The sequence below is a fragment of the Diabrotica virgifera genome, chromosome 4 (assembly GCF_917563875.1).
Source record: "Diabrotica virgifera virgifera chromosome 4, PGI_DIABVI_V3a".
Taxonomy (NCBI): domain Eukaryota; kingdom Metazoa; phylum Arthropoda; class Insecta; order Coleoptera; family Chrysomelidae; genus Diabrotica; species Diabrotica virgifera.
In genome coordinates, this window is record NC_065446.1 from 20054236 (window position 1) to 20080908 (window position 26673).

Consider the following 26673-nt stretch of genomic DNA (forward strand, 5'->3'; position numbering starts at 1 on the left):
ATTGTTTCTACAGTAATGTAGGTACATATTATATTTTCTTGTACACAATCATGACAGGTGTTATCATTCATATTGAATGTTTTCTGCGGGATATCTGATTCGATCAACATCGCCTGTACATACTGTACAAGTCTTGTATCGTACACAATGCCAATCGCAAAAGAACACTTTTACTGTTCCGCCACGAAGCCATCGGTTAAATCATTTCTTGATGATTTCATGCGATTCACCTCAAGGTAAGGCTGATGCCCGATGAGTAACGTCCTCCAAGTGGTTCTTCTTTAAACTTCAATATTTTTATGCTTGTATCGTGAAGTGGAATAACAAATGAGTATTTAATAATAATTTAACTGCAGTAGGTTCTGTTATTCGAAGGTAGCTATTATTTCTGTAATGCTAATATTAGGAATTTATTTATAAATAATGATGTAATACTTATTAACTTATTAATTTATAAGGAATTACATACTTTCTCATTAGCTTTAATTTTCTGTTCATGACTGCAGTAATAATTTATTTAATTATAGGTACACAACCAAATTTATGTGGAATCACCATGTATTTCAGAACAATATTTTTTTATTTTGAGAAAACTTGTTATTGTTGAGAACAATAAAGGCTTTTATTGAAAATAAACAAACCGATAAAAAAGAACTCCCACGAAAATGTAACAGAAAAAGATAAGAACTGAAGACGGGATTCAACGCAACGTGAAATAGCGAAATTTCTCTCGAAGTTGGTTATTTATGATCGTTAAGCTAATACCAAACGTTAATTTATTGCCTCTTTACCCTATTTTATTAAAACGTTTTTATATACTTGGGTTGGTCTGTGTCACGGACTCCGCAAATTTTGTAATCCATTTTAAAAATAGTTCTAGGCTAAGGACATAGGAACCTGAATTTTTCAGACTAGCTTAGATCTAGCTAACAATGCAATATTTAACTGCTATTATACAGGGTGATTGATTAGTGGGTAAAGCTCCGTATATTCGTTATAGTAATGGATAGCGATAAAAGTTAATAACAAAAATTGTAGCCAACTTTGAGCTTCACATTACAAAATTAGTTAGAATGTTACAGGGTGTTCGATAACATAGTGGCAGATAAAAGTTATGTTTTTTTAAATGGAACACCCGGTATTTTATTTTATATTCGAAATTTTCGTAACTTCTCCATTACAAAAGTATAAAGGTTTGGTATGTTATACAGGGTATTTACAAAGTTATAGCGGATTGATTTTATACTTATTAAAATCGTAACAAGTTTAACTCCTTGTATAAATAAAAATTAGCACAACAGCAATGGTTTATTGATGCCATATTTTTTTATTGATTGTCAAAATTTTCATAAATGATCGATATTGCTAATTTTCTTTATATTGAATACAGGGTGAGTCAAAACGCAAGTAAATTATTTTATCAGTAATTTTAAATGAAACACCCTGTATTTTATATTACTATCGAAAAGTACCATTACCGTACTTTAATTTTTATATAACATTCCCTATTCTAAATTTATTAGTTTTCGAGATATTTTCATTTTTCAGAGCAAATTCTAAATTACGGGTCTAAATCTTTCCAAATTTTAGGTAAGCCATGACTGAATTGTCTAAAACTGACAATTTACGATTACTAATTATCAATATGTAATCAAAGTTGGCTACAATTTTTGTTATTAACTTTTATTGCTATCTATTACTATAACGGATCTATGGAGCTTTACCCCAATAATCAATCACCCTGAATGGATAAATCGATTTTTTTTTATTTCAAACCATTTTAAAAATGTAACTAATGCAATGGATATTTTAAAGTACGTTAATAAATCGATATCTACAAATTGATGGTGGGTCAGTGGCATTAGACTGCAGATCAAGAGTTACCTAGTTCGAACACGGCTGTTGCGTATCTTTTTTTAATTTTTTCAATAAATAATTAAAAGTTGATATAAGTACTTAAAATTCATATTTTATAAATCAATTATTATATGTAAATATTATATATGTATACTATTTAAACAACCGTGGTATTAAAAAAGTACTTTTTTATACTAGTGTAATTTTTGGAATTATAATTTTAACAGTTAATACACCTACTAAAAATTCATATTTTATTCTTTCGAAACATGTTGTGTCCTGTATACAGTGAGCACGTAAAGGTTGGAATAAATTCATTTTCTAGAGAATGGACGATTTTGGAAAAAAATCCTGAAACAGGTCAATTTTTATTTTTAAATTACAACTTTTTGACATATATATCATACTGATGACGTCACCCATCTGGGCGTGATGACGTCATCGATGATTTTTTAAAACGAGAATAGGGGTAGTGTGATAGCTCAGTTGAAAGGTAATTCAATTCTCTATTCAGTAATATAAACATTAATATAATTATTTATACAGGGTGTCCAAAAAAAATTTTTCTGGATTAAATTTATTGACCTAAAAAGAAGAATGTATGTAATCTATTTAATTCATAATACATTTTACTGCTCTCAGAAAACAGCAAAAAATGTATATGTATTTGAAAAATAATCATTGCTTTTCGCTTAAATTAAATGTTCAAATTGTCATGAGGCTGGTGGGTGGCTGCTTTAATATTAAATTTAAGCAAAAAACAATATTTATTTGCAAAAAAAAACATTTTTTCCTGTTTTCTGATAGCAGTAAAATATGTCTTTTTATGTCAATAAATAAATTTTTTTGGGCACTAAAATTTTTTTAATGTTTATATTACTGAATAAAGAATTGAATTACCTTTTAAATGAGCTATCACACGACCCCTATGCTCATTTAAAAAAATCCTCGATGACGTCATCACGCCCAGATGGGGGACGTCACTAGTATGATATATATGCCAAAAAGTGTAATTTAAAAATAAAAATTGACCTGTTTCGGGATTTTTCTCCAAAATCTTCCGTTCTTGAGAAAATTAATTTATTCCAACCTTTACGTGCTTACTGTATAACAAAACCGTGTTATTATAAAAAGTATTTTTTTATTATAGTGTAATTTTTGGAATTTTAAGCATTTTATATCATCAAATTATTTTATATTACCTCCTATAAATAATAAAAACGTTTTATTATAAAAAATTCTTTTTTATAAAAGTGTAATTATTTATTGTCCTGAGAAGCGAATTGTCGATAAAATGACACAGTTCAAAGATATAACATACAGGTGCTAAAACGTCTCCCTTTCGACCAAGCTAGGAAGCTGATACGATCAGTGCCGTGGTAATTCCACCAAGTTGAGAAAATGTAGCACCTAGCCAACCTTACTCTTATCTCTAACTTCAGATCTCTTGTGCAGAGCACTTTTCTCATTTTTTTTAAATTAGCTCTAGCCTTTTTTATTCTAATTTTAATTTCCCGAAAGTAATCATTTGCCCAATGTTCGGTATTTTTCGTAGGGATCGAATTACGAACAAGGAAATAAGACGAAGAACAGGACTGACAGATGACATAGAAAAAATTATGATCCTTAAGTGAAACTGGGCGGGGCACATAGCTAGAATGTCGGATAACTTATGGACACAGCGAATAATACACTGTAGACCAAGACAAGAAGCATATCGAAGTAGAGGTCGTCCGCAAACAAGATGGTCTGATGACATAAAACGGATCGACAAAAATTTGATGCAAACAGCACAAAACAGAAATACATGGAAAAGACTGACGGATACCTACATCCAACAGTGGATAGATCCGGGTCGAATGATGATGATCAGGATGATGAATCACTTGTGGAGTTGATCATTGTTCCAAGATATGCATATTGATCTACTCGTTCGACATTAGTGATGTTGAAAAAGTAACTATTCGTTACAAAGTAGGTACTCGTTACTTACAATTACCTAAAGTAACGATTACTATACAGAGAGGTAAATCGTTACTTTGATTACTTTGATTACTCTGATTACTTCGTACCAATCGTATCACAGCGAGTACCTATTTTGATTTTGAGTATTGTATCTACTCGGTTGATATCGGAGTCGGACCGGTATTCCACGAGTGTTTGGTATCAGTACAGTTAACTAAAATTTTATCTATGAAGGGCGAAGGCTATAAAGAGTTTTACAGGATTACAGGGCGCTGAGAAGTAGTTGAAACATAGGGAGGTATATCATTTAACAAAGCATGCACCCAGAACAGATGTCTATAAGATTTGTCGAGGTAGATAATTCACAGAATTTCACAGATGTTAGTTCTATTGAAAATAAAAATGCAACATATTAGATTTTAATAACAAATACACATTATTCTTATCAGGCCTAGAAAAAAATAGCTTAGATTGACCGGAAAATATGTAAAAATGATGATAATATTTCTAGACTATGATAATCAACTTTAATTTTACATGTAGGTATGGCATTGTTTTTATTAGAACAGGGCAGTTAATACTAAAAACACAGGAATAAATCTATTTTTAAATATAGTAGTCTAGTAAAATAAAATTAAACTACATGTAAATCAAAATGTAAATTCGTACAGGTTGAAACAAATTTTATATCAAAGTTTAGGTGGGTACAAAAGATATTTTCAAGAAAGTATCCAAATCATATAAGGGGATCAATATTGAAATAATTAAAAAGGGGTCATTTTTGCAAAAAAATTACTTTTTTAACTGCTGAGGTTATTCAGTTACTAATGAAGGTCTATAGGATTGTTTTCTGCAAAGCTGAAGGGTAAATCTTTCACATAAGATTTACTAAATTAAATTTGACCCCCTATTTATTTAAATAATTATACATAAAACTTTAAAAACAAATTTGCAAAAAATTATTTTTAGCGTTTTAAATAAGCACTATAAAATATATTACTTTACAAGAAAATTTGCTCTATGTTATCAGTATTAAATAAAAAAAAATTGGTCGAAAAGTATTTAATATTTTTTGAGATATTGAATTTGTTTATTAAATGTTACTCTATTTTCAAATGCAAAAACGCGGTTGTTGCCAAAGAAATATTCACCCGTATTAAATCTTATTATTTTTATTTTTATGTATATTTTCTATAAATGTATTGATAAATTAAAATTTTAATTAAACTTCCCCGTAAAATGGCATTTGAAAATTATTCAAATTTGTTTATAATTTGTTTTTTTAATAACGTCGCAAGGCATAAATATTTTGACATGCCGTTTCGATAACTCGGTTGCTGGGAATTTTTAATAATTATCAAAATTTTTTCTTCTTTTTTCCTCTTCTTTTTTTTTCTTGGAGTTATATTACTACGGGCCCTTTTAGGGTTAAGTTTCATTAAGAATGTCGAATCTCTAAGTTTTAGATTCTAGACCTAAAAATATTAAGATTGGTCTAAAATCACTTAAATAAAATGTGGCTACTTACTGAGTTACACGGTGTTTTATTTAAAAATTTAACAATTATTTTTACCAAATACTTTCAAACTATTTGACGTATCCTTATCATACTTGACAGAAAGTGTGGGTACTATACAGTCTACTAAATTGTGATAAATAAAAGTTTCTAGCTACTGCCAGAGGCGTACGACAGGGAATAGTTAATGATTGACCCTTCCCAAATTCTACGCCACTGAGGGGATTACCATTTTAGCAAAATTTTTCGATTATCTAATACTTTCTATGTAAATAATATACTCCTTACTGGTAACGATTAGGTCATTAGTTTTCGAGATATTGGACGTTAAAAATAAAACAGCATAGTTATTTTGATTCATTCATTCATTCATTTTAAACTTCCAATATCTCTCAAACTGATGACCTTATCGATACCAATAAAGCTATTTACATACAAAGTATCGGAGAATCGAAAAATTACGCTAAATACTCTTACGCTAATTCACTCAGTGGCGTAGAATTTGGGAAGGGTCAATAATTCACTATCCCCTGTCGTACGCCTCTGGCACTAGCTAGAAACGTTTATTAATCACAATTTAGTAGGGTATATAATAGCCACACTTTCTGCCAAGTATGATAAGGATACGTCAAATAGTTTTAAAGTAGTTGGTAAAAATAATTTTTAAATTTTTAAATAAAACACCCTGTAACTCAGTAAGTAGCCACATTTTATTGAAGAGATTTTAGTTAAATCTTAATATTTTTAGGTGTAGAATCTACAACTCAGAGATTCGACATTCTTAATAAAATTTTACATTAAAAGGGCCCGTAGTAATATAACTCCAAGAAAAAAAAAGAAGAAGAAAAAACGACAAAAAATTTTTGTTAATTAGTAAAAAATTCTCAGGAACCCAATTATCCAAACGGCATTTCAAAATACTCAATCCCCGCGACGTTATTAAAAAAAAACAAATTATAAACAAATTTGAATCGTTTTCAAATGCCATTTTAGGGGGCAGTTTAATTGAAATTTGAATTTATCAATACATTTATCGAAAATATACATAAAAATAAAAATAATGGGATCTTAAGCAGGTGAATATTTCTTTGGCAACAACCACGTTTTTGCAATTGAAAATATAGTAACATTTAATAAACAAATTCAATATCTCAAAAGATATTAAATATTTTTCGACCAATTTATTTTTAATTAATACTGGTAACATAGCGCAACTTACACCGTAAAATAAGATATTTTATAGTGCTTATTTAAAACGCTAAAAATATTTTTTTGCAAATTTGTTTTTAAAGTTTTATATACAATTATTTAAATAAATAGGGGGTCGAATTTAATTTAGTAAGTCTTATGTGAAAGATTTACCCTTCAACTTTGCAGAAAAAAATCTCATAGACCTTCATTAATAAGTGAATTACCTCAGCAGTTAAAAAAGTATATTTTTTGCAAAAATGACCCCTTTTTAATTATTTAAACAATGATCCCCTTGTATGATTTGGATACTTTCTTAAAAATATCTTTTGTACCCACCTAAAATTTGATATAAAATTTGTTTTAACCTGTACGAATTTACATTTTGACTTTTTTTTATTTTATTAGGCTATAGTAAGTACATAGAGACTTTCAACTTTTTGCATTGTATTTAGGATTAGGATGACGTCTGGAAAAAGTCTACAATACAAAAATAGGTGAACATGCATTATTACATTTTAAAGTGTATAAAACACATCGAAAAATGCATAAACATGTTAAAATCAGTATATTAAGGGCCAGATTGTCTTATCTCGGGGTATTTGGGATAACTGAACACGAATTTGCAATCAGAACCGACCTCCGAAGCACCTGGGTGCCCAGGGTTACTGCTAAGGTACGTCATCTAGAGTTGCAAGGGTTTGTTTTTGGCACTTAATTGATGCAAACAGATTACTCGAGATTACTGATATTGTGGAGCAGCAATGACAGAACAATTACATATCATTTAAGTTCTATCCATTAAATAGATTGGTGAAGGTCGTTATATCGGATCTTATTATTATACGAAATACTGAGAAATACGATTCTCGATATGATTACCCGTACTCAAATACAAGAGTTATCATAGTAATCAAAGTATCCTAGTACTAATACTATTTATAATACAAAATATGTACTGAGAAATGCGATTCTCGATATGATTACCGGTACTCAAATACAAAAGTAACAAAAGTAATCAAAGTAACGAATACTTTAAATGATTACTTTATACAAAAGTAACGATTCGTAACCAATACTCGAAAGTAACTATAATCAACATCACTATTCGACATTGATTCCGTTTATGAGGAGATTCTAGTTATTTCTTTGAGTTTTAGATATTCTCATAAATTTTGTCTTCTTGATGTTCATTTTTATACACCGCTATACACCCTCTTGGCGATACACCGCTATTCTATCTCGTATGTACCTACATAAAAAAGCCAAAAAAAAAATGAGACATTTTCGATGGCTTGGCACTTAATGTTAAAGCTAATCTCTACTGCTATTGTGCTTATTAATGATATTAAAAATTATGCCTACCAGATGATCACTCCATATTAGTAAAGTTGTTTTTGTGAAGTCAAAAACCAGTCGTCCCACAAAACACACCTTTGAGACAAGCATATTGGCAATGCTCTTATAAGGAACCTTGCTTTTTGTGACGTAATACAAAATTAATTCCAGTTCAACATAAAAGAATAAGAATAAGACAGAATCAAGGGCAACGCATGTGTTCTTTACGGTAATCGCCCAATGGCCAATGGATAGTAAGTGATTCATGATAGAAATATTGTGACTGGTACCGGATTCAATCAAAATCAATCAAAATAACGAATTCGAAATAAATAAAATAGATTATACTATAGATAGGTATGTTGGTATGTACTATTCATGTCGAAATCAACAGAAAATATTCACATTTTTGATGCTAAAATCATTAACTTTTGAAGTTGAGGGCACCAATTTTTTTGTTCTATAGTGTTTAAATCTGAAGAAAAAATAGTGCAGTCACCCGTCTTTTTTTGGAAAATTTGAAATTTCAAGCATTGAATGAGCGATAGAATAGTGATTTTGGAGTGTAAAAACACCGCTAATTAAAATCGCTGTAGAATCTGTTCATTCTCATTATACAGGGTGAGTTTTATGTATGGAACGCCTCAATTATCTCGGAAACGGCTTGTACGACTTTTATAAATCAGCATAATTGTAGATACTGGTCGTGTAACAATCTGCGTTGGATGCTTGAATACCACACATAGTATCCAGAAAAATTTAATGTACCTATGGGCTGGAATAATAGGGGATAATGCTGGGGCCACAGTAACGTTAACGTCTAACGTCCATTATCGTATTAATTAACACACCAAAAATGATGGAATAAACTGCGCGGTAAAGTGACTGGCCACACTTATTTTAGCGCGTAGTCAGCAGAAAACGCGTTTTTTAATCCAATAATTTAAAGATGGAAGTCGAAGCTGCTACGCTGTTATATTTTATGAGTGTTATATTTACGCTGTTAAGACTCAAAAGAAGATGGTGGATGATAAAAATGCACAGAAAACGAACACGGTAATGACATTAAATGCAAACCAGCTTGTTTTATAAACCTCATTCGTTCCCATGCCAGATTTTAACGATTTTTTATATTTATTTAAATGGGTCCTATAGTATCCCATAAGTGTGTCTTTTTTCTTTTTCAAATCTTCTACCGTCGCTGGAAAAGATAAAGATTGCACAATTCGAAGCCAAGCGTCATCATGAACACCACGATTTTTATGTGATTTTTGTCGGGGATCCCATAAACAAGGTTGTGTCTTTTTTCTTTTTCAAATCTTCTACCGTCGCTGGAAAAGATAAAGATTGCACAATTCGAAGCCAAGCGTCACCATGAACACCACGATTTTTATGTGATTTTTGTCGGGGATCCCATAAAACAAGGTTCTGTTTCAAACACTGTTAAAAATTCAATTATTTTCTCATTACTCCACTCCATTTTCGTAGAATAGTATGTACCTATTTCACAAAACAAATTACTCTGCTGCGCTGCAAGCTAGAACTTGTTGAAATAGTGCAAGTGTAGCCACAACAACGCGATAAGTAACGGAGTAACTCCTTTGAAGTGTTGAAAAAAACCGCCACCCGATCTAACGTTTAACGGCATTAATAATGGCAATAACAAATTAGCGCGCTAAGTCGTGGCTACACCTCTCTTTAATGTCAAATAACGCGTTAATTAACGGCATTAGACGTTACTGTGGCCCCAGCATAAAACAGTTGGCCCCTTTTTCATTGAGGGAAACTTAAGTGGTGCGGCATATATATGTAGATTTAATGGAAAACAGGATTATACCTGAATTGGCTCGATGATTTCCAAGGCCAAGTAAATATTTTCAATTACATTTTAATGCCAATTACCTGCCAATATACAGGAATTAAAAGCCTGCCAATATATGCAGAAAAAAAGAATTGAACAGTCAGGGATGTCGCAAAATGTATTGGAAAGCATTAACAATTGCATGGCTTGTTGTTTTATTGAAGCAAACCATCAACATTTTGAGGATCTGCTCTAATCACCTTTACTACATAGTTTTCTAAAATTCCTAATTTTTCCACTACGTATAAGTACCCAAATATTGATGTACCTCTTACATGAATTTGTTTACAGTTGCTGCAGGTTTTCTACGCTGTAATTTGGAGATATCTGTTACTGTTTCGTTTTAACTTTTTATTAATCTATTGACAGTAGACCTTGTTATGATATTATTTCTTCTTCAAGTGTCACTTCCGCGACGGAGGTCGGCAATCATCATAGCTATTCGGACTTTGGGGACGGCTGATCTGAAAATTTCATTTGATGTACATCCGTATTATTCTCTCAGGTTGCGCAGCCACGATATTCTGCGTCTCCCTATGTTTCTTTTTCCTTGAATCTTTCCCCGCATAATGAGTTGGAGCAAGTTGTATTTCTCTCCACGAGTAATATGTCCAAAATATTCCAATTTTCTTAGGGGTCGACAAGACAAGAATTCTTGTCTTGATAACAACTTCTTGTCTTGTCTTGAAAAAAAAAATCAAGAAATTTAAAAAAATCTTGTCTTGACGTTTTCTTGACATCTTATATCTTGTCTTGACTCAAGAAATTTCAAGATCTTGACATTTATTGATTGCCCGGTTCGGTGATTCCACGGTGACCTTTTTATTGAATTGCGTGCTAACACGGCCTCCACGGCCACTGGCTCTTGACTCCGGGGAGTCCCCGATCTGCATTTGTTTCCTGACGAAGGCAAAATTGATGTGCAGTTACTCTGCCTTAATTCATGACTTATTAATTCCGATTTAAAAATGTGCTAAATTTGTTATTTAAAACTGGATTAGGTAAACCGTCGATGATACGGGGCTCGCTTACAAGCTGCTAGTCGGCGAGTTTAAAAGCTAGCGAGTGAGCGATTTAGCGAGTGTCGATGACAAACATATATAACTTTACACCCGCTCAGTAGCCAACTAGCTAACAAAATGGAATCAAATCATCAAATGTTGAACTATTTGTTCTTAAAATTATTTTTATAAGCCAAAGGATCTTCGTCCTCCAATTCTCTCAATAAATCTTAGGAAACACCATATCTATCGCGTTTTCCTATCCATGATTTTACCCATTTTCTTTTCTGCTTTAAGTTTTTCTTTAGTTTTGTACATTCTTGACTGCATTAGCTAAAATAACTACGCCCGCGCGAACTAATTCCGTTGACATTTTTGCTGAAGCTACAAACACCCAGACACTCTATTGGCAACCAGTTTACTAAAAGCAATGATGACACAAGGCTAGTTAACCAGCTTACAAGCTAACACGCCAGCGAATAGCGAAAAATTAGACCGGTTTTCTATTTTGCTCGCAGCTTTTTTACAATCGGATAGTCACTAGCAGTTAGTAAAAAAATTCGATGACACAAGGCTACTTTATAAGCTAAATACAAGCCAGTTAGTTCGCTAGCAGCTTGCAAACTCGCCCCGTGTCATCGACGCTTAAGAATCATTTTTGTTTTTTAATTTACATCTTTGTAAATCGTTTTAGCAAAAAAAGTGTTCAATAAATTAAAATATGTTATACTAAAATAAGTTATCTTTTTCACAATAAACACGTTTTAGAGCTTTCAATATTAGTGAAGATATTTCAAGATTTCTTGTTTTCTTGACAAGAAATCTTGGTATTGACATACGATTTCTTGTCTTGTCTTGAAATCTAAAATTACTTCTTGTCTTGATCTTGTCTTGAAATCAAGACAAGATCAAGACAAGATCTTGAAATTTTCAAGAACTTGGCGACCCCTAAATTTTCTGGTTATGATTGTATTTAAGAATTCCATTTCATTAGTCATCTTTCTCAGAACCTCTTTGTTTGTGACGTGTCCTGTCCATGAAATTTTCAGAATTCTTCTATACACCCACAACTCGAATGATTCCAGTTTTTTCATTGATGCTGCATTCAAGGTCCAAGCTTCCATTCCGTAAAATAAAGTCGAGAAAACGTAGCACCTAGCAAACCTTACTCTTAGCTCTAACTTCAGTTCTCTTGTGCAGAGCACTTTTCTTATTTTGTTCAAATTCGCTCTAGCGTTTTCTTTTCTAATTCGAATCTCCTGGAAGTAATAATTTGTGGAGTTGATCATTGTTCCAAGATATGCATATTGGTCTACTCGTTCGACGTTGGTTCCGTTTATGAGGAGATTCCCGTTATTTATTTGCGTTTTAGATATTCTCATAAACTTTGTATTCTTGATGTTCATTGTTAGACCGTATTCTTGACTATACATCGCTGTTCTGTTCACCAGCCTCTGAAGATTTTCCATATTTTCATCTAAGATGACAGTGTAATACGCATATCTAATGTTGTTAATGGGAATTCCGTTCACCTTTATTCCAGCTGTTTCACCCTAAGAGCTTTTAGGTTCTCCACAAGGAAAAGAAAATTTTTTCCTGTAGTTGGCTGTATACCATCAATCACAAACATTGGAAAAAATCCTTCGTAAAAGGTATAACATTTTTATTAAAAATCCCTTTAAGGGCTACATCACAACAAAACGTTTTCGATTTTATAAAAAATCATTATCAGTGTTAGACAGATTGGATGCCAGCTGAGCCACCAAAGAAATATTAGGGTAAAAACACTTTAAATATTATATAGGCAGATACTATCCATCCTAAGGCATTTTATTTAAGTATGCACCTTTAATGCATCTATATAATATTTAAAGGGTTTTTACCCTAATATTTCTTTGGTGGCTCAGCTGGCATCCAATCGGTCTAACACTGATAATGATTTTTTATAAAATCGAAAACGTTTTGTTATGATGTAGCCCTTAAAGGGATTTTTAATAAAATTTTTATACCTTTTACAAAGGATTTTTTCCAATTTTTCTTTTAGGTTCTCTTCCGAGTAGGAATTAAATAGAACTGGCGACAATACACATCCCTGTCTCACCCCACGTTTAATTTCAATTTTCTTTGACAGCTGTTCGTTAATACGGCCTTTTGTTCACCACTGCTTATAGTACAAATTAAATGTTAACAGGTAATATCATGTTTATAATATGCTGTTATTTAGATGTACAGCTGGTTCCTAAAAAACTGATACGACTCTTAGTAAGATTTGATTATTTTGAGCAGTGTATTTGATTGGTCTGACATTATATTATATTTATTATGACAGACTGTCAAAGTCAGTCAAAATAAACAAACTAACAACTGATTACATATTATGTTAATTCATAAATTGTAATAATTATTAACGCCTAAATGTTTACATTATTTTGAATTTCTGCATTTTATAAAGAGTACATTATTATAAATGATATTTATTATTACTAAGGAATAAAACAAACGACTTAACTCAACAATATGTATATTAAAGCAAGAATTGTAACCAAATTAAAAGATAACTGGGCACTACCAGAGGCAGCAAAACATTTTAACATAAGCAGAACCACAGTTTTTCTATTAATAAAAAATGGAGGGAACAAAAAACTCTCGAAAGAAAGCGAGGGTCTGGAAGACCAAAACTATACTAAATTTATGTATGTAAAAATAAAATTAATATTTTGTAATATCTCCATCAGCAGTGATAACAGCTTGTAGTCTTCGGTCCATCTGCGTGAAAGGAACTATGAGATTGTCTTCTTCAGAAAGCTCTTCCCAAACCTTGCTTTCTTTCGAGAGTTTCTTGTTCTCCCCATCTTTTATTAATATTAAAAACGGTTGTTCTGCTTACGTTAAAATGGTTCGCTACTGCAGATAGTGACCAACCATCTTCTAATTTGGTTACAATTCTTGATTTTAGTTCTTTGCCAGCATTAGCAGCCATTTTTTGAGGTTGAACTGGGTTGAACAAAATAAGTTATCTGACAAATTTTAAGATTTGGTAGTGACAGTGACAGTATGTAAATAATACGTATTTATCCTTCAAAATACACTGCTCAATTTTCTACAAAATGCGCTTTAAGAGTCGTATCAGTTTTTTTGGAACCAGCAGTAGCTTATTGAAAATTATTCAAATTAAACGAGTTTATTCATCTAAATTTATTAATTTTGACGAAGATAATGTAAATGTAGCAATATTTCATATGAATGAAAAATAATCAGTATTTTTTAAGGAGTTCCAAAGGCAAAATATTCAGGATTATCTATTTGAAATATGAACTCCCTTGTTCATCTCCTCGGGTTCAGTGGGCACATGTCACATGCGAAAGGTTTGATCTTCCTATCTGGTGAAGACAGTTTATTGTCATCGATAATAAAAAACATCAGTACCAAAAAATATACGACACTTATAATAAATATATGAATAATAAAATACTAGGTACTTACCAAATCAGTGCTCATTGTGTTACAGCCTCGAAGAGGTAGAGTGTATTCAATGGGTGTTTTAGTTTCGATCCATTCGCCCAAACAAGAACTATTTTTGGACAGTCCTCTGGGATAAACCATACCATTAAATCGTCCTGAGATGGTGCCGATGTTTATAACGATTTGATCGTTATTGCACTGAACTCGAACATCCGACGCAACTTCAGGTGCAACTAAAATAAAGACATGTGTGTTGAACATTTTAGTACCTAGATATTAAAAATTAAAATAATAGTATATTATTCAACGAGCATGTAATGATGGCTATTACTCACTCTGATGAATTACGACACTCGCCTAGTCATTACATGCAAGTAGAATACTATACTTTTTCTACAACCTTTTTTATTTGGGTTAGTAGAAAATATAATTATTAACTACTAACATTATTCAAAATCGAAGGATTTTATTTTTCATAAGAAAACATATTTTATATAACTATGGCAACACTGTTAGAATTGCCCGCTTACGAAACAATGAAACAGACAGTTGACATTAGTGTCATGGAATGGAGGTGGCTTTTAAAAATAAGACATATTTTAAGGCAATTACACGAAAAGGAACGTGTGCTCTCAATAAAAATTTTATTGTACAATTAACAGTAAGTAAAACAGAATTTACTGATATAAATTTCATATCCGTAAGCCCTTTTACGGAATTAATAGCGATTGTTTATATTTACCTTTGAATAACGTCAATCTTAAAATGTCAAATGTTGAAATTTAAACGTAAAAATATAGTAACCCATTGGGTGCGTTCGGACGACCATAGCGGCTGGCATTCAGCAGAAATCGGCTGAGTGGTTGTATCCAGCCGTGATAGGGAAAGCTTAGTAAATCTCTCAGCGGCTGGCTTCCAGCGGTGACGTCTGACAGCTACTGCTGGCTCAGCTGTCCAGCCGCTGTGGTCGTCCGAACGCACCCATTGTTACAGTTAAGAATCCTTTAAATATTTTTCGAATTTAATTGTTGATATAAATTACCATGACTATTTTATTAAATAAACAAGTTTAAGTAATTTTATTTGCTAATAGGTATATTAAAAGTGCCATGCACCACTTGAATCTAACTTCAACCCGTGAGTAATGACCCGTGAGTAACTTCAGCCCGTGAGTAATGAACCATTACTCACGAGTAAAGTAATGGGTGTTATTATCTATTCAAAAACAGCGAATAATGAGCATATTATTAAACGGTCGTAGAAAAATAATTTTAAAGTATGTATATAATATTGTTGTTCATCTCACTACTAAAATCCAAGTATGTGCATTCCATCTCAACAACCATCTGGCGCATGTAAAACTGAATGTTTCTTGGGAGGGACAACGATTGGAATATACTGATAGGCCCAAATATCTTGGAGTGATACTAGACCGATCACTAACATATAATTTCCACTGTCAAAGCACAAGACAAAAGGTTTCTACGAGAAACAACCTTCTCCGCAAACTTGAAGGGAGCAAGTGGGGTCCAAACTCCCAGGTCTTAAAGTGAACAGCTGAGGCCTATGTTTCTCAACAGGGGAATATGCAGGAATAGTCACGCCCAGCAAGTCACCACGACGTTAAATGAGACATGTAGAATAACTACCGGCTGTATGAAGCCTACCCCTCTACCCCTACTGTATTGGGCAGCTGTAGACAGATAACGACGCACTTTGTGAATGTGGGGAAATACAGAACGTGGAGCATCTGAGAGTATGCAGACTTTGACCATCACAGTGCACCCTCGATGATTTATGGCTCGCAAATACAAAGGGTGTAGAAGTAACCCGATACTGGGCAGAAAAACTGTAGTCGAATCCATACACGAAAAAGTAAAAAGTAAGTTCTTTCCTCCGTCCATTGAGTGTGAATAAGCAAAAAGATTCTTTAGGTATTAGCATTATGGACAGAAATCGCAAACATACCCTCCAGCTAAAGGGGGGTCCGAAATTTTAAAGCCTTTTTCTTTTACAATACAAAGCTGTAAAAACTACAACAAGTTATTTTTACATTGTAGAGTATTTACTTTGTAGAGTAAAAAGATTCTTTTAGTATTAGCATTATGGGCAGGAAATTATCGAAATTATTAGACAAAAGAAAAAAGAACCAAAATGACTATACATAACCTTGATTAGACCCCTAGTAATCTATGGTTGTGAAACCAGGGTAATGACGAAAAAAGATAAATCCCAACTCAGGACATTCGAGAGAAAGATACTGAGAAAAGTATATGGCCCGGTGCAAGAGGATGACGGCAAATGGAGAATCAGGAGAAACGACGAGGTTAACGAACTGAATGAAGGGTACGATATTGTAAGATTTGTAAAAAGTCAAAGACTGTCATGGCTCGGACATGTTCAGCAACAAGAAGATACAAAAACGACAAAGAGGATATTACAGTGGAAGCCGGTAGGAAGGCGAAAAAAAGGAAGGCCCAGAAGACGACCTGAAAACCATGAATTCAAAATCCAAGATAATGGAGGAGAAGGGAAGAAGAGAGACCTGAATGGAAGAGAATAGTCAGACAAGCAAAGACCCATCTAAATTTAAATCTATTAATAAAAAAGAAACACAATAAAATTTTTCACTTAAATAAAAAATAATAATTATTATAGGTAATGACATTAACAAAGTATATAATAATAAATAAATACCAGCCTCTAAACGTTCTGGTTGATACCCTCAACCAACAATCAATAATAAAACTGGTATTAATCTAATTTCAAAAAATAAATAAAAAATAAAAGGGAGAATTTTTCGGAACCCCGGGTACGATCGTTAAAAAAGGGGATAATCCCATTTACGGGACGTTAAAAAACGCGATAGTCCCAGTAATTTTGATAATATGTACCTATTGTCGAAACAAATAAGGCAGTACGAAGGAAAACAAAAAATGTGAAAGAAACGTACAGCCACCTCTTTCTATTTTTAATTGACCATTAAATATAGTTCAGAGAAATAAGGAAGAAAAATATCGTGTTGGTGACACAACCCCCTCCAGACCGAAACCAAATTTTTAGAGTAGTATGGACATCTATATTAATAACCTATATGTTTTCTGCAGCCGATTTTGATGATATATATATAGTTATAAACAAATGAAGATCAAAAAATGGTAAATTCTCGCTTTTTTCGTCTATAACCAAAAAGTTAAGTATTTTAAACAAATTTGAGAGTGAGAAACTCATAAATCGTATAAAAAACTTCAATATGGCGTTCGCTGAATATGTCTATCCTTATTGGTTGCTTAGAAAATTGCAAAATAAATCAGAAATTTTGAGATTTTATAAATATTCATAACTTATGTAAATATTAACTTAGAACGTTCTTATTACACGGAATGCTGAGACTTCTGGTGCTTAAATCATACCTCAAATTTCAAAGCAATTGGTCAAATAGTTTAAAAGGTATTTAATTTGTTTATCCCAAATTAATTTTTTTTGCAACGCTGTAAGTCAGAAAATGATGAAGTTACAGTAATACTTTGGACAGCTTGTGAAAGAAGAAGATTTATACTATTTATTTAATTAAAAAAAATGACAAAAAATAATTCTAAATACTGCAAAATTATTTTGCAAAAACATGTGAATTAAAAAAAGGGGGGGGGGGCAACTTCGTCCCTAATTGTCCTAGGGCAATTATTTTTCTTTCTAAATGTGTATAAAAATTCAGTTTTTCCAAATATGGAAAACTAATTTTTCTACGGGTAAAGGTTAAAAAGTTATTCTAATTGTTTATAAGTAAGCAAAAAATCGACGTGTTTTTGCAAAATAATTTTACACTGTTTAAAATTACTTTTTGTCATTATTTTTTAATTAAGTCAATAGTATAAATGTTCTTCTTCCATAAACTGTCAATAGGCTTACTGTAGCCTCATAATTATCTGACTTATAGTGTTGCAAAAAAATGAATTTGGGATAAACAAATTAAATAACTTTTAAACTATTTGACCAATTGCTTTGAAATTTAAAATATAATTTAGGCACCAGAAGTCTCAACAATTCGTGTAATAAGAAGGTTCTAAGTTAATTTTTACACAAGTTATGAATATTTATAAAAACTCAAAACTTATGATTTATTTTGCAATTTTCTAAGCAACCAATAAGGATAGACATATTCAGCGCACGCTATATTGAAATTTTTTAGACGATTTATGAGTTTCTTACTCTCAAATTTGTTTAAAATGCTTAACTTTTTGATTGTAGACGAAAAAAGCGAAAATTTACCGTTTTTTGATCTTCATTTTTTGTTTATAATTATGTATATTAAAATCGGCTGCAGGAAACATAAAGGTTATTAATATAGATGTCCATACTACTCAAAAAATTTGGATTCGGCCTGGAGGGGGATGTGTCACGAGAAAAATTTTATTTCGCTGGACTAATAGTTAAAATTACAATTTAACAAATCAACGATAAATACATGACAAATAATATAAATTTAATCATGCGTTTATTTCCAATTTTAACCTTACAATTAATTCATTAACCTTCAACATAATTGATTCTATTGATATGAAATTTTATTAATTGTTTATTTAGAATGTTGACGGTCGACCAATTTAGCAAATCGCCAAATAAAATTTAGCATCGCCAATGCCAGCAAATACTTCACTGTTTATTTTTTATATGCAGATGAGCTCAAGGACGCTACCTTGTTTGATACCACATACATCAAGTTCTATTGTACCGTTAATTGGTTACTAGTTGTGATTTAATACATTAAATATATTTAAAAAAATATTTTACTAATTATTAGTGATGATAAAACGGGATTTTATACTGCCAAGAGGAAACAGTCTCATCGATGACGAGAGTGTAATCTTCTAAAATAAAAGATTATTAATAGATATTTCGCATTTCTTATTTTTAAGAGTTGTCCTCACTTCGAAGGTTGCCAATCAATCAGGGTGTTTATTTTTTAGATTAGTCATTTAAGTAACAACTGTTTATTACTGATGTTACAACGTTCTTGAATATATTTAAATCAAAAATATTTTCTTCTTTCGATTCTCTTCTAATTACTACAGCTGGCACCGTTTCTTGTATCCTAATTTCCAGAATTTTGTATCGAAGCAATCTTCAATTTTCTCTGGCGGTCATTGTATCTTCGACATCTCTCCAGGACCGTCTTGGTCTACCTCAATTTCTTCTACCTCCGAGGCGGAGGTCCATTTTTATACCTTGTCTTATACTTATCTATTTCCAGGCGGCACTTTCTGCAGGGGACTATACCAGTTGTCTTTTGGCGTCAATTGTGTCTAGTATGTCTAGATCAATTTTCATTTCTCTCCAGATATCGTTCTTACCATATTAAGTCTCCTATTAGTTCATTCCATGACTTTAATTTCTGATTTGTTAAAATGTTTTTTTTTGTTATTTTTTTTGTTATTTTATTAATCCACAATATCCAGTGGAACTGTTTAATGTCTGATCTTGCTTGAACAATCCTGTGATTTTGATGTTATTTGGACACCAAAGTATTTGAAGGTTTCAGTTAGGCATTGCAACTAACTGCAATTAAGTATTCCCTTTTTAAAAACCGAGACAACCTTTTGTCCATATTTCATCATTTTCCCCTCCATACCGAGAGTGCCTCGTTCAGATTTATTTTGAAGAATGTAGGTGCTATGCAGCAGCTTTGCTCCAACTGATTATGAAGTGAACGGTCCAAGGAAAATGAAGCATAGGGAGACGTTGAATATCATGGCTCCGCAACATGAGAGAATGGTACGGATGTACATCAAATGAATTTTTCTGAGTAGTCGTTTCTAAAGTCTCAATAGCTATGATGATTACCGACCTCCGTCGCGAGATGGACCTTGAATAAACATCTATGTATATGTGAGTATAAAAAAATATAGAAAATTTTTTACATTTCTATGTCTGTATTTGTTTTTAACCTTAAGCAGTGGCATAGCTAGCCCCACAGGGGCCACCTATCAAAGGTTGTCGCGGGGCCCTTTTCCACGACTGATATGGAATAGTGCTAAAAAATGTTCAACAAAAGCAGCAAAAACGCGTGTATAGAATAGAATAAAAATATACTTAATTTTCACTAAAAATTTTACAATTTTATAGACAAAGCGTAGGAAAAAAAACAACAAATACAGTTTACTGAAATTACACAAATCGTCATTATTATTACAAAATAAAAGATAATGAAATAAAACAAAACAATACAGAGTGTTTCATTAAATAATTGGAAATATTATAACTGTAGATTCCTGGGCTCAAAACATTACGGTTTAACACAAATCACCTCCGAAAAGGCTTCCTAAAAGAGCTGGAGCTCTTTGAAGATGGTGCATTTTAATTAGTTTTTTTGAAATACCTCTAGAACACATCTATTTAGAAAAACTAAAACTGGTACGGGTATTTATCTTCCAGAGATGAATCTATTTCATAAATTGCGAATTTCTAGTACCGGTCATATGCGTCCTCTTTGGGTAGGGCAACGGTTATTTTATCGCATACCTTTTTTGTCTTTAACTTTTAAGCATTTTTTACACTAGATTATTAAATTGTGTGGTATTCTAGTACTAAAAGTTACTTTTACTTTTAAGCCGGTAGGATACACCGTTTTCTAGAAAAGTCGATTAGAAACTTTTTCGTTTTTTGAATTTGATCAAAATTTAAAACAATTTAAAAAAAACGGTGTATTTTACCGACCCAAAGAAGAGTTACTTTTAGTACTAGAATACCTCATAATTTAATAATCTAGTGTCAAAAATGTTTCAAAATTAAAGACACAAAAAATAAGGCGATAAAATAACCGTTGACCTACTCAAAACGAACGCATATGACCGGTACTAGAAACTCGCAATTGATGAAATATGTAGATTCATCTCTGGAATAAACATACAAGTTTTCGTTTTTTGTTGTCATAGAGATTTTTTGAAAATTTTTCTCACATTAAAAAACACAAAATTTTCAAATCGACATTTCTAGAAAACGGTGTATCCTACCGACTTAAAGCAAGAGTACCTTTTATTACTAGAATACCTCACAATTTAATAATCCAGTGTCAAAGAGGCTTAAAAGTAAAAGATAAAAAGGAAGATAAATAGGCGTACCAGTTTTGGTTTCTCTAAATAGAAGCGTTCTGGAGGTATTACAAAAAAACAAATTACAAGACGCCTTTTTAAAAAAACTCTAGCTTCTGTAAGAAGCATTTTCAGACTAGGTGATTTGGGTTAAATCTTAATACATATTTTGAGCCCAGGAATTTACACTTAAACTATTTCCAATTATTAATGAAACACCCTGTATATTGCAAAATTTAAATAAATTGCAAATTGCATAATACAACCTTAGGAACTAATAAGTTCAGCGTATAACACTCAAATATAGATACATAATAATAATAAATCTAATAAACTCTAATAATCCAAAGTTGAAAATCAGATTTTAATTGAGACAAATTGTTTTAAAACAGATTCAGTTTTTTCACGCCAAGGGTGAATAGACATTGAAAAGGAACGAAAACAAAAAAGCTCTGTTCTTTAACGGCGAGCGACCAGTAAATAGATATACTTAAATATAATTAGATAAAGAACAGATTACACGAAAATATACGCAAACAATACACAGTGTTTCAATGTTTCAACTTATCAAAGGTTAAGCGATTACAAATATTGCAATTTCGCATTATACATTATACAATGTCTCACACAGCCAACGGTGAATAGACAATAAGAAGTACATAGCTTGGAAACAAAAAACTTCTGTTGTTATAGAACGGCAAGAGGCAGAAAATAGATAGGTACCTGTACACTGTACAGTACATAAATATAATTTATAATAAAGAATCCATTACACGAAAATGTCGATATCTCAACAATATATGTACACTGTGTCAAAGCGTTTTAAAAGTGAAATAATTGCAGAATATTTTGTTCAATTGTTTGAATAGAATTTTGTTTCGACATGCCGCGTTGGGACCCCTGAATGTCGGGGGCCCCGTATAATTGATACGGCTGATACGGCGGTAGCTACGCCTCTGACCTTCAGCAAATTTGTGAATGCGATGTAATCTCCATTTTTTCATCACCAAAACGTCTAATGCTGTTGATTTTCAACATCTGACTAAAGTTTTTTTCAAGATTTAACAAACATTGAAGAGGGAATTTCTTAAAAAGCTCTAAATAACATTCCTCATATTGATCTTTTTGATGACTTCTAAAATACCTTTTTATCCTCACTTTCCGAATGTTGCAGAATTTCAGAAACACGTTATGTCTGTATCGTGTTTTTAAACTTTTGATCACTCCTTGGCTCATCGATTGCAGTAAGCTCGTCAAGTTAGAAGGAACAAAAACTAAAATGTCATGTCATCTATATTGCTGTCATGGGGACGTGTTGAAGCAGTCTCTAGAACAGTAGAACTATTTGAAACAAAATTTAAATTAAACCTCTCTAAGCAACTTTGAATTATATACGCAGATTTGTGTGACGGATAATAATAGACCGAAAGGGAGGAATGATTCTAGTTTTTTAATGCCCTTGTTTTAGCAGACTTGTCAATATCGAAAATAGGACTTCAGAACTACAATTCTTTGGTCACATAGTTCGTACTATAGAAGTGACGACAATTTAGAGAGATTAATTGTTTTTGGAGACGGCCCGGGGAGAAGACGAAGAGCACGGTCGAAAACCAGATGATCCGACCAAATTCTTTTTCGTCTTCTTTCTCATAATCCTAAGCGCCTTTCAGGGCGTCGGATGTCGGGTTCCGTCTTTTATCCATTTCTTCCAAGCGCTTCTATTGGTGGCCAGGTTCTTCATATCTCTTATACTCATGTGTCTCCTTTCACCTATATCCTGGATCTGGTCCATCCATGTTTTCCTCGGCCTTCCCTTTTTTCTTTTGTTTCCCATTTTGGCTTCATGTACTTTGTTTGTAAGTGTCTTTTGCTCCATTCGTTGTATGTGTCCAAACCAGCTCAATTGTTTATTTCTGACCAAATTCAGAATTCAGTAAGTTACTCATTCTGGGAAACTCTTAGAGCAGTTTCAGATAGAGACCAATGGAGAAAATGTGTTAGAACCATTGAAGAAAATTACGATCCTCAGAAATAGGGAAACGACAAGAGGGAGAGAGATAGAAAAAGATACAAAGCTGTAAGCTTATAATACTGCCTTGCAGCTAATATGCAACCGTGCTTTTTATTTATTTTACTCCTAAAACCAACATTTACATAAACTAGAACATTTCGGAGTTCGCGGTACTTTATTATGTTGGATTGACGATTTCCTGACAGCTCGACATTACAAAGTTAGAGTTGGCGAATCTTTTTCACAGGACAGGCTAGTGGAAAGTGGAGTGCCGCAGGGTTCTGTTCTTGGACCTCTGCTTTTTACGGTTTATACCAGCGATGTTCCTTACTATGTTTCAAGTAAAATATCGTTATATGCTGATGACACAAAAATATATGCCAATCCTATCACAAACCAGTTAACCCTCCAAAGAGACTTAGACTCTATTTTTACTTGGTGTTCCCAGTGGTTACTACCCTTAAACGCGGAAAAATGTGTAGTGCTTAGAATTGGTAAAAATAATCCACTTGTGCCGTACTTTGTTAACGGACAACCATTAGATTCAGTGTTCTTGTATCACGACCTCGGTGTTAACGTAAACAGCAGCCTAACGTGGTCCGACCATATTCAGTCTATTTGTAAACGTGCGAACTCCAGACTATATCTTATTCAGGTGTTTTTCGAGAGTTTCAATGCAGACAAAACTTTGTTAGAAAACGTCCAAAGAAAAGTCACTCGAATTCCATTGGGACTGAGAAGACCTTCCTATAAAAAAAGGCTCAGTATGGCCCACCTAACTTCTTTTGGACTTCGCCGACAACGTGGTTACTTAATAACCACATTTAAAATATTAAAATTCAATTTCGGAAATCTCGATGAAATATTCACCATCAATCAAGATGAACGCCTTAGAGGTCACCAATTTAAACTTAAAAAGGAAAACTTTTGTGCGAGATCAAGATAGAATTTTCTACCAAATAGAGTTTTCGATATTTGGAATAACCTGAATGATAACATTGTCTCAGCCCCCTCTAACAACCATAGGCGTAACCAGGTTGATCCTAAGGGGGGGTTTCAACTACCTGAAAGGGGGGGGGGGTTACAACTACTGGAAGGTCTCTGAGGGCTATGGTGTTAAGCGTATAGAGCTCAAAGTACATCCCAATGGGGGGGTTACAGCCCCCAAAATCCCCCCCCTGGTTACACCTATGCTAACAACATATTTAAAAACAGACTTGACCGTTTTCTAATATAGTTGAAATCTTTTTTTTATGTAAACCCAAATTGTATCTTTTTTTGTTGTTGTTGCTGTTTTTGTTTATATTGTATTTAGTAGTAGGTTACTTATGTCATTTCTTTGTTTTTGGGCGTAATAGGGACTTGTCCCTCTGCCCTTGTTTAAGTATAATAATAATAATAATAATAACATATTATGGCAAGCTCTGTTGAACAACAGTATTTACTACTAAACAAAACAAACAGTTTCTGCGAAGAATATGGACTAAAAATTAATATAAAAAAGACCAAATACATGATAAGAACTAAGAAAACAAACATACAAACAAGCATATATTTGGGAAATGTGCCAATAGAACGGATCGATAAATACAAATACCTAGGAACCTGGATTTCAGAAAAAAAACGATTAAACAACAGAAATAAGAACCAGGAGAAAAATAGTATGAAATGCGTTTGTAAAAATGAAAACAATGCTCGGCAACAAATACCTTAGATTAGAACTGAGAGTAAAAGCTTTGAGATGCTATATGCTAGATACTGCAATATGGATTTAAAAGCTGGACATTGAAGCAATAACACATAAATAAGCTACAGTCATTTGAATTTGAAATCTGGTGTTACAGAAGGATGCTTAGAATAGCAAGGACACAGAAGAAGACGAACACGGAAGCATTGCGAGAAATGGGCAAATAATGCGAAAAAATAAACACAATAAAAATAAAAGAGTTACAATATCTGGGACACGTAATGAGGGGACAGCGATATGAAATGCTAAAACTGATAATACAGGGAAAATTAAGAGGCGGAAGGAGTATAGGAGGAAGGAGAATGTCGTGGTTGAAGATTTTAAGGAAATGGTTTAAATGCTGTTCCACAGAACTCTTCAGAGCAGCGGTAGATAGAGTAAAGATAGTGATGATGATATCCAACCTCCGATTGGGAGACAACTTAAAGAAGAAGACAACTAGAACAATAGAATTTTTACATTTCAAGATTTACTGCTTTGTCTAGTCTATTTACTGCTTCTTTGCTAAAAAAGATCACATCAGAAATGAAGATATTAGAAGGAGGACACATACTGTATATTCCAGTGTAGATAGAATTGAAACTAGACAACTAATGTGGTGTGGTCACGTGAAACGAATGAATGAAGATAGATGGCAAAAGAAAGCTTTAAATTACATACCACACCAAAGAAGAAGAAGAGGAAGGCCTTCAGTTGCCTGAAAAGAAAATGTACGGAACATCATGAAAGATAGAGCCATCAAAGAAGACGAATGGATGGACAGAAAACGATGGCGGTCGAAATGCGAGAAGCGGCAGAGTCTGTAGGAACCTCGCTTCTAGATAGATAGAAGATTTACTGCTCTCATGAACTGCGTTTACCTGTAGTACCAATAATTAATTACTAATAAAAACTAAGTCCTTAATTTTTGTAGTGTATTGTTACCTATTTATATTTCTCGCCAAATTCATAGTATTTGTCTAACTAGCGTAACAACAGGTGCTGAGTGCCTGGTAATTAAAAAGGCACTTATGGTAGTAAACATGCACGTACAGGTATTTATTAATTAAATTGATAAAACAACGGAGACATGACATAACAAAAAAAAAACAAAAGTGAAATCATTGACGATTGGCGCGAGTGTCATACGCGTTCCGCGGTTATTTCATACCTCTATTGATATTTCATCTTGACCCAAATTTCACTTTCGTTTATGGTTGTTTAAGTAATATCGAAGCAGTAATACCAATAGGTGGCTATTAATGAGATAAGTCGATTTGAATATTTATTTAAGCATGTCCACCAATATCTCACCATCGGATATTTTACACCCAGAAGATAGAAGTAATATAGCTTTTGTTGGTACAATGGTTGAGAAAATAGAAGAAAAAGAAATGAAGAATAAATGAAGAATAGTTTAATCAAGTAGTCAGACAGTGACCTGTATGTATACTTATCAGGATTAGTGATGTAACGAATATTCGTATTCGCATTCGCATTCGCGAATATTCGCATGTTTTTGCATATTCGCATTCGCATCCGCATTCGCGAAATTTGTGCGAATGTTTTGCGAATATGAAAACCAGAAAAAAAAATAATTTTAAGATAATATTAGGTTAATAAAATCAAAACCTATTCATCTTTTTTTATTAAGAAAAGG

At 32.7% G+C, this 26673-nt stretch overlaps 1 protein-coding gene across 1 annotated transcript in view; it reads right to left on the reverse strand.

Annotated features, from left to right (window-relative positions):
* Positions 1-26673, reverse strand: part of LOC126882938 (cuticlin-4) — a 122693-nt gene that overhangs the window by 33500 nt on the left and 62520 nt on the right. Inside the window, exon 4 of the mRNA XM_050648014.1 lies at positions 14210-14421. Coding sequence (XP_050503971.1) covers positions 14210-14421 — 212 coding nt within the window. The remainder of the gene's footprint in view (positions 1-14209; positions 14422-26673) is intronic.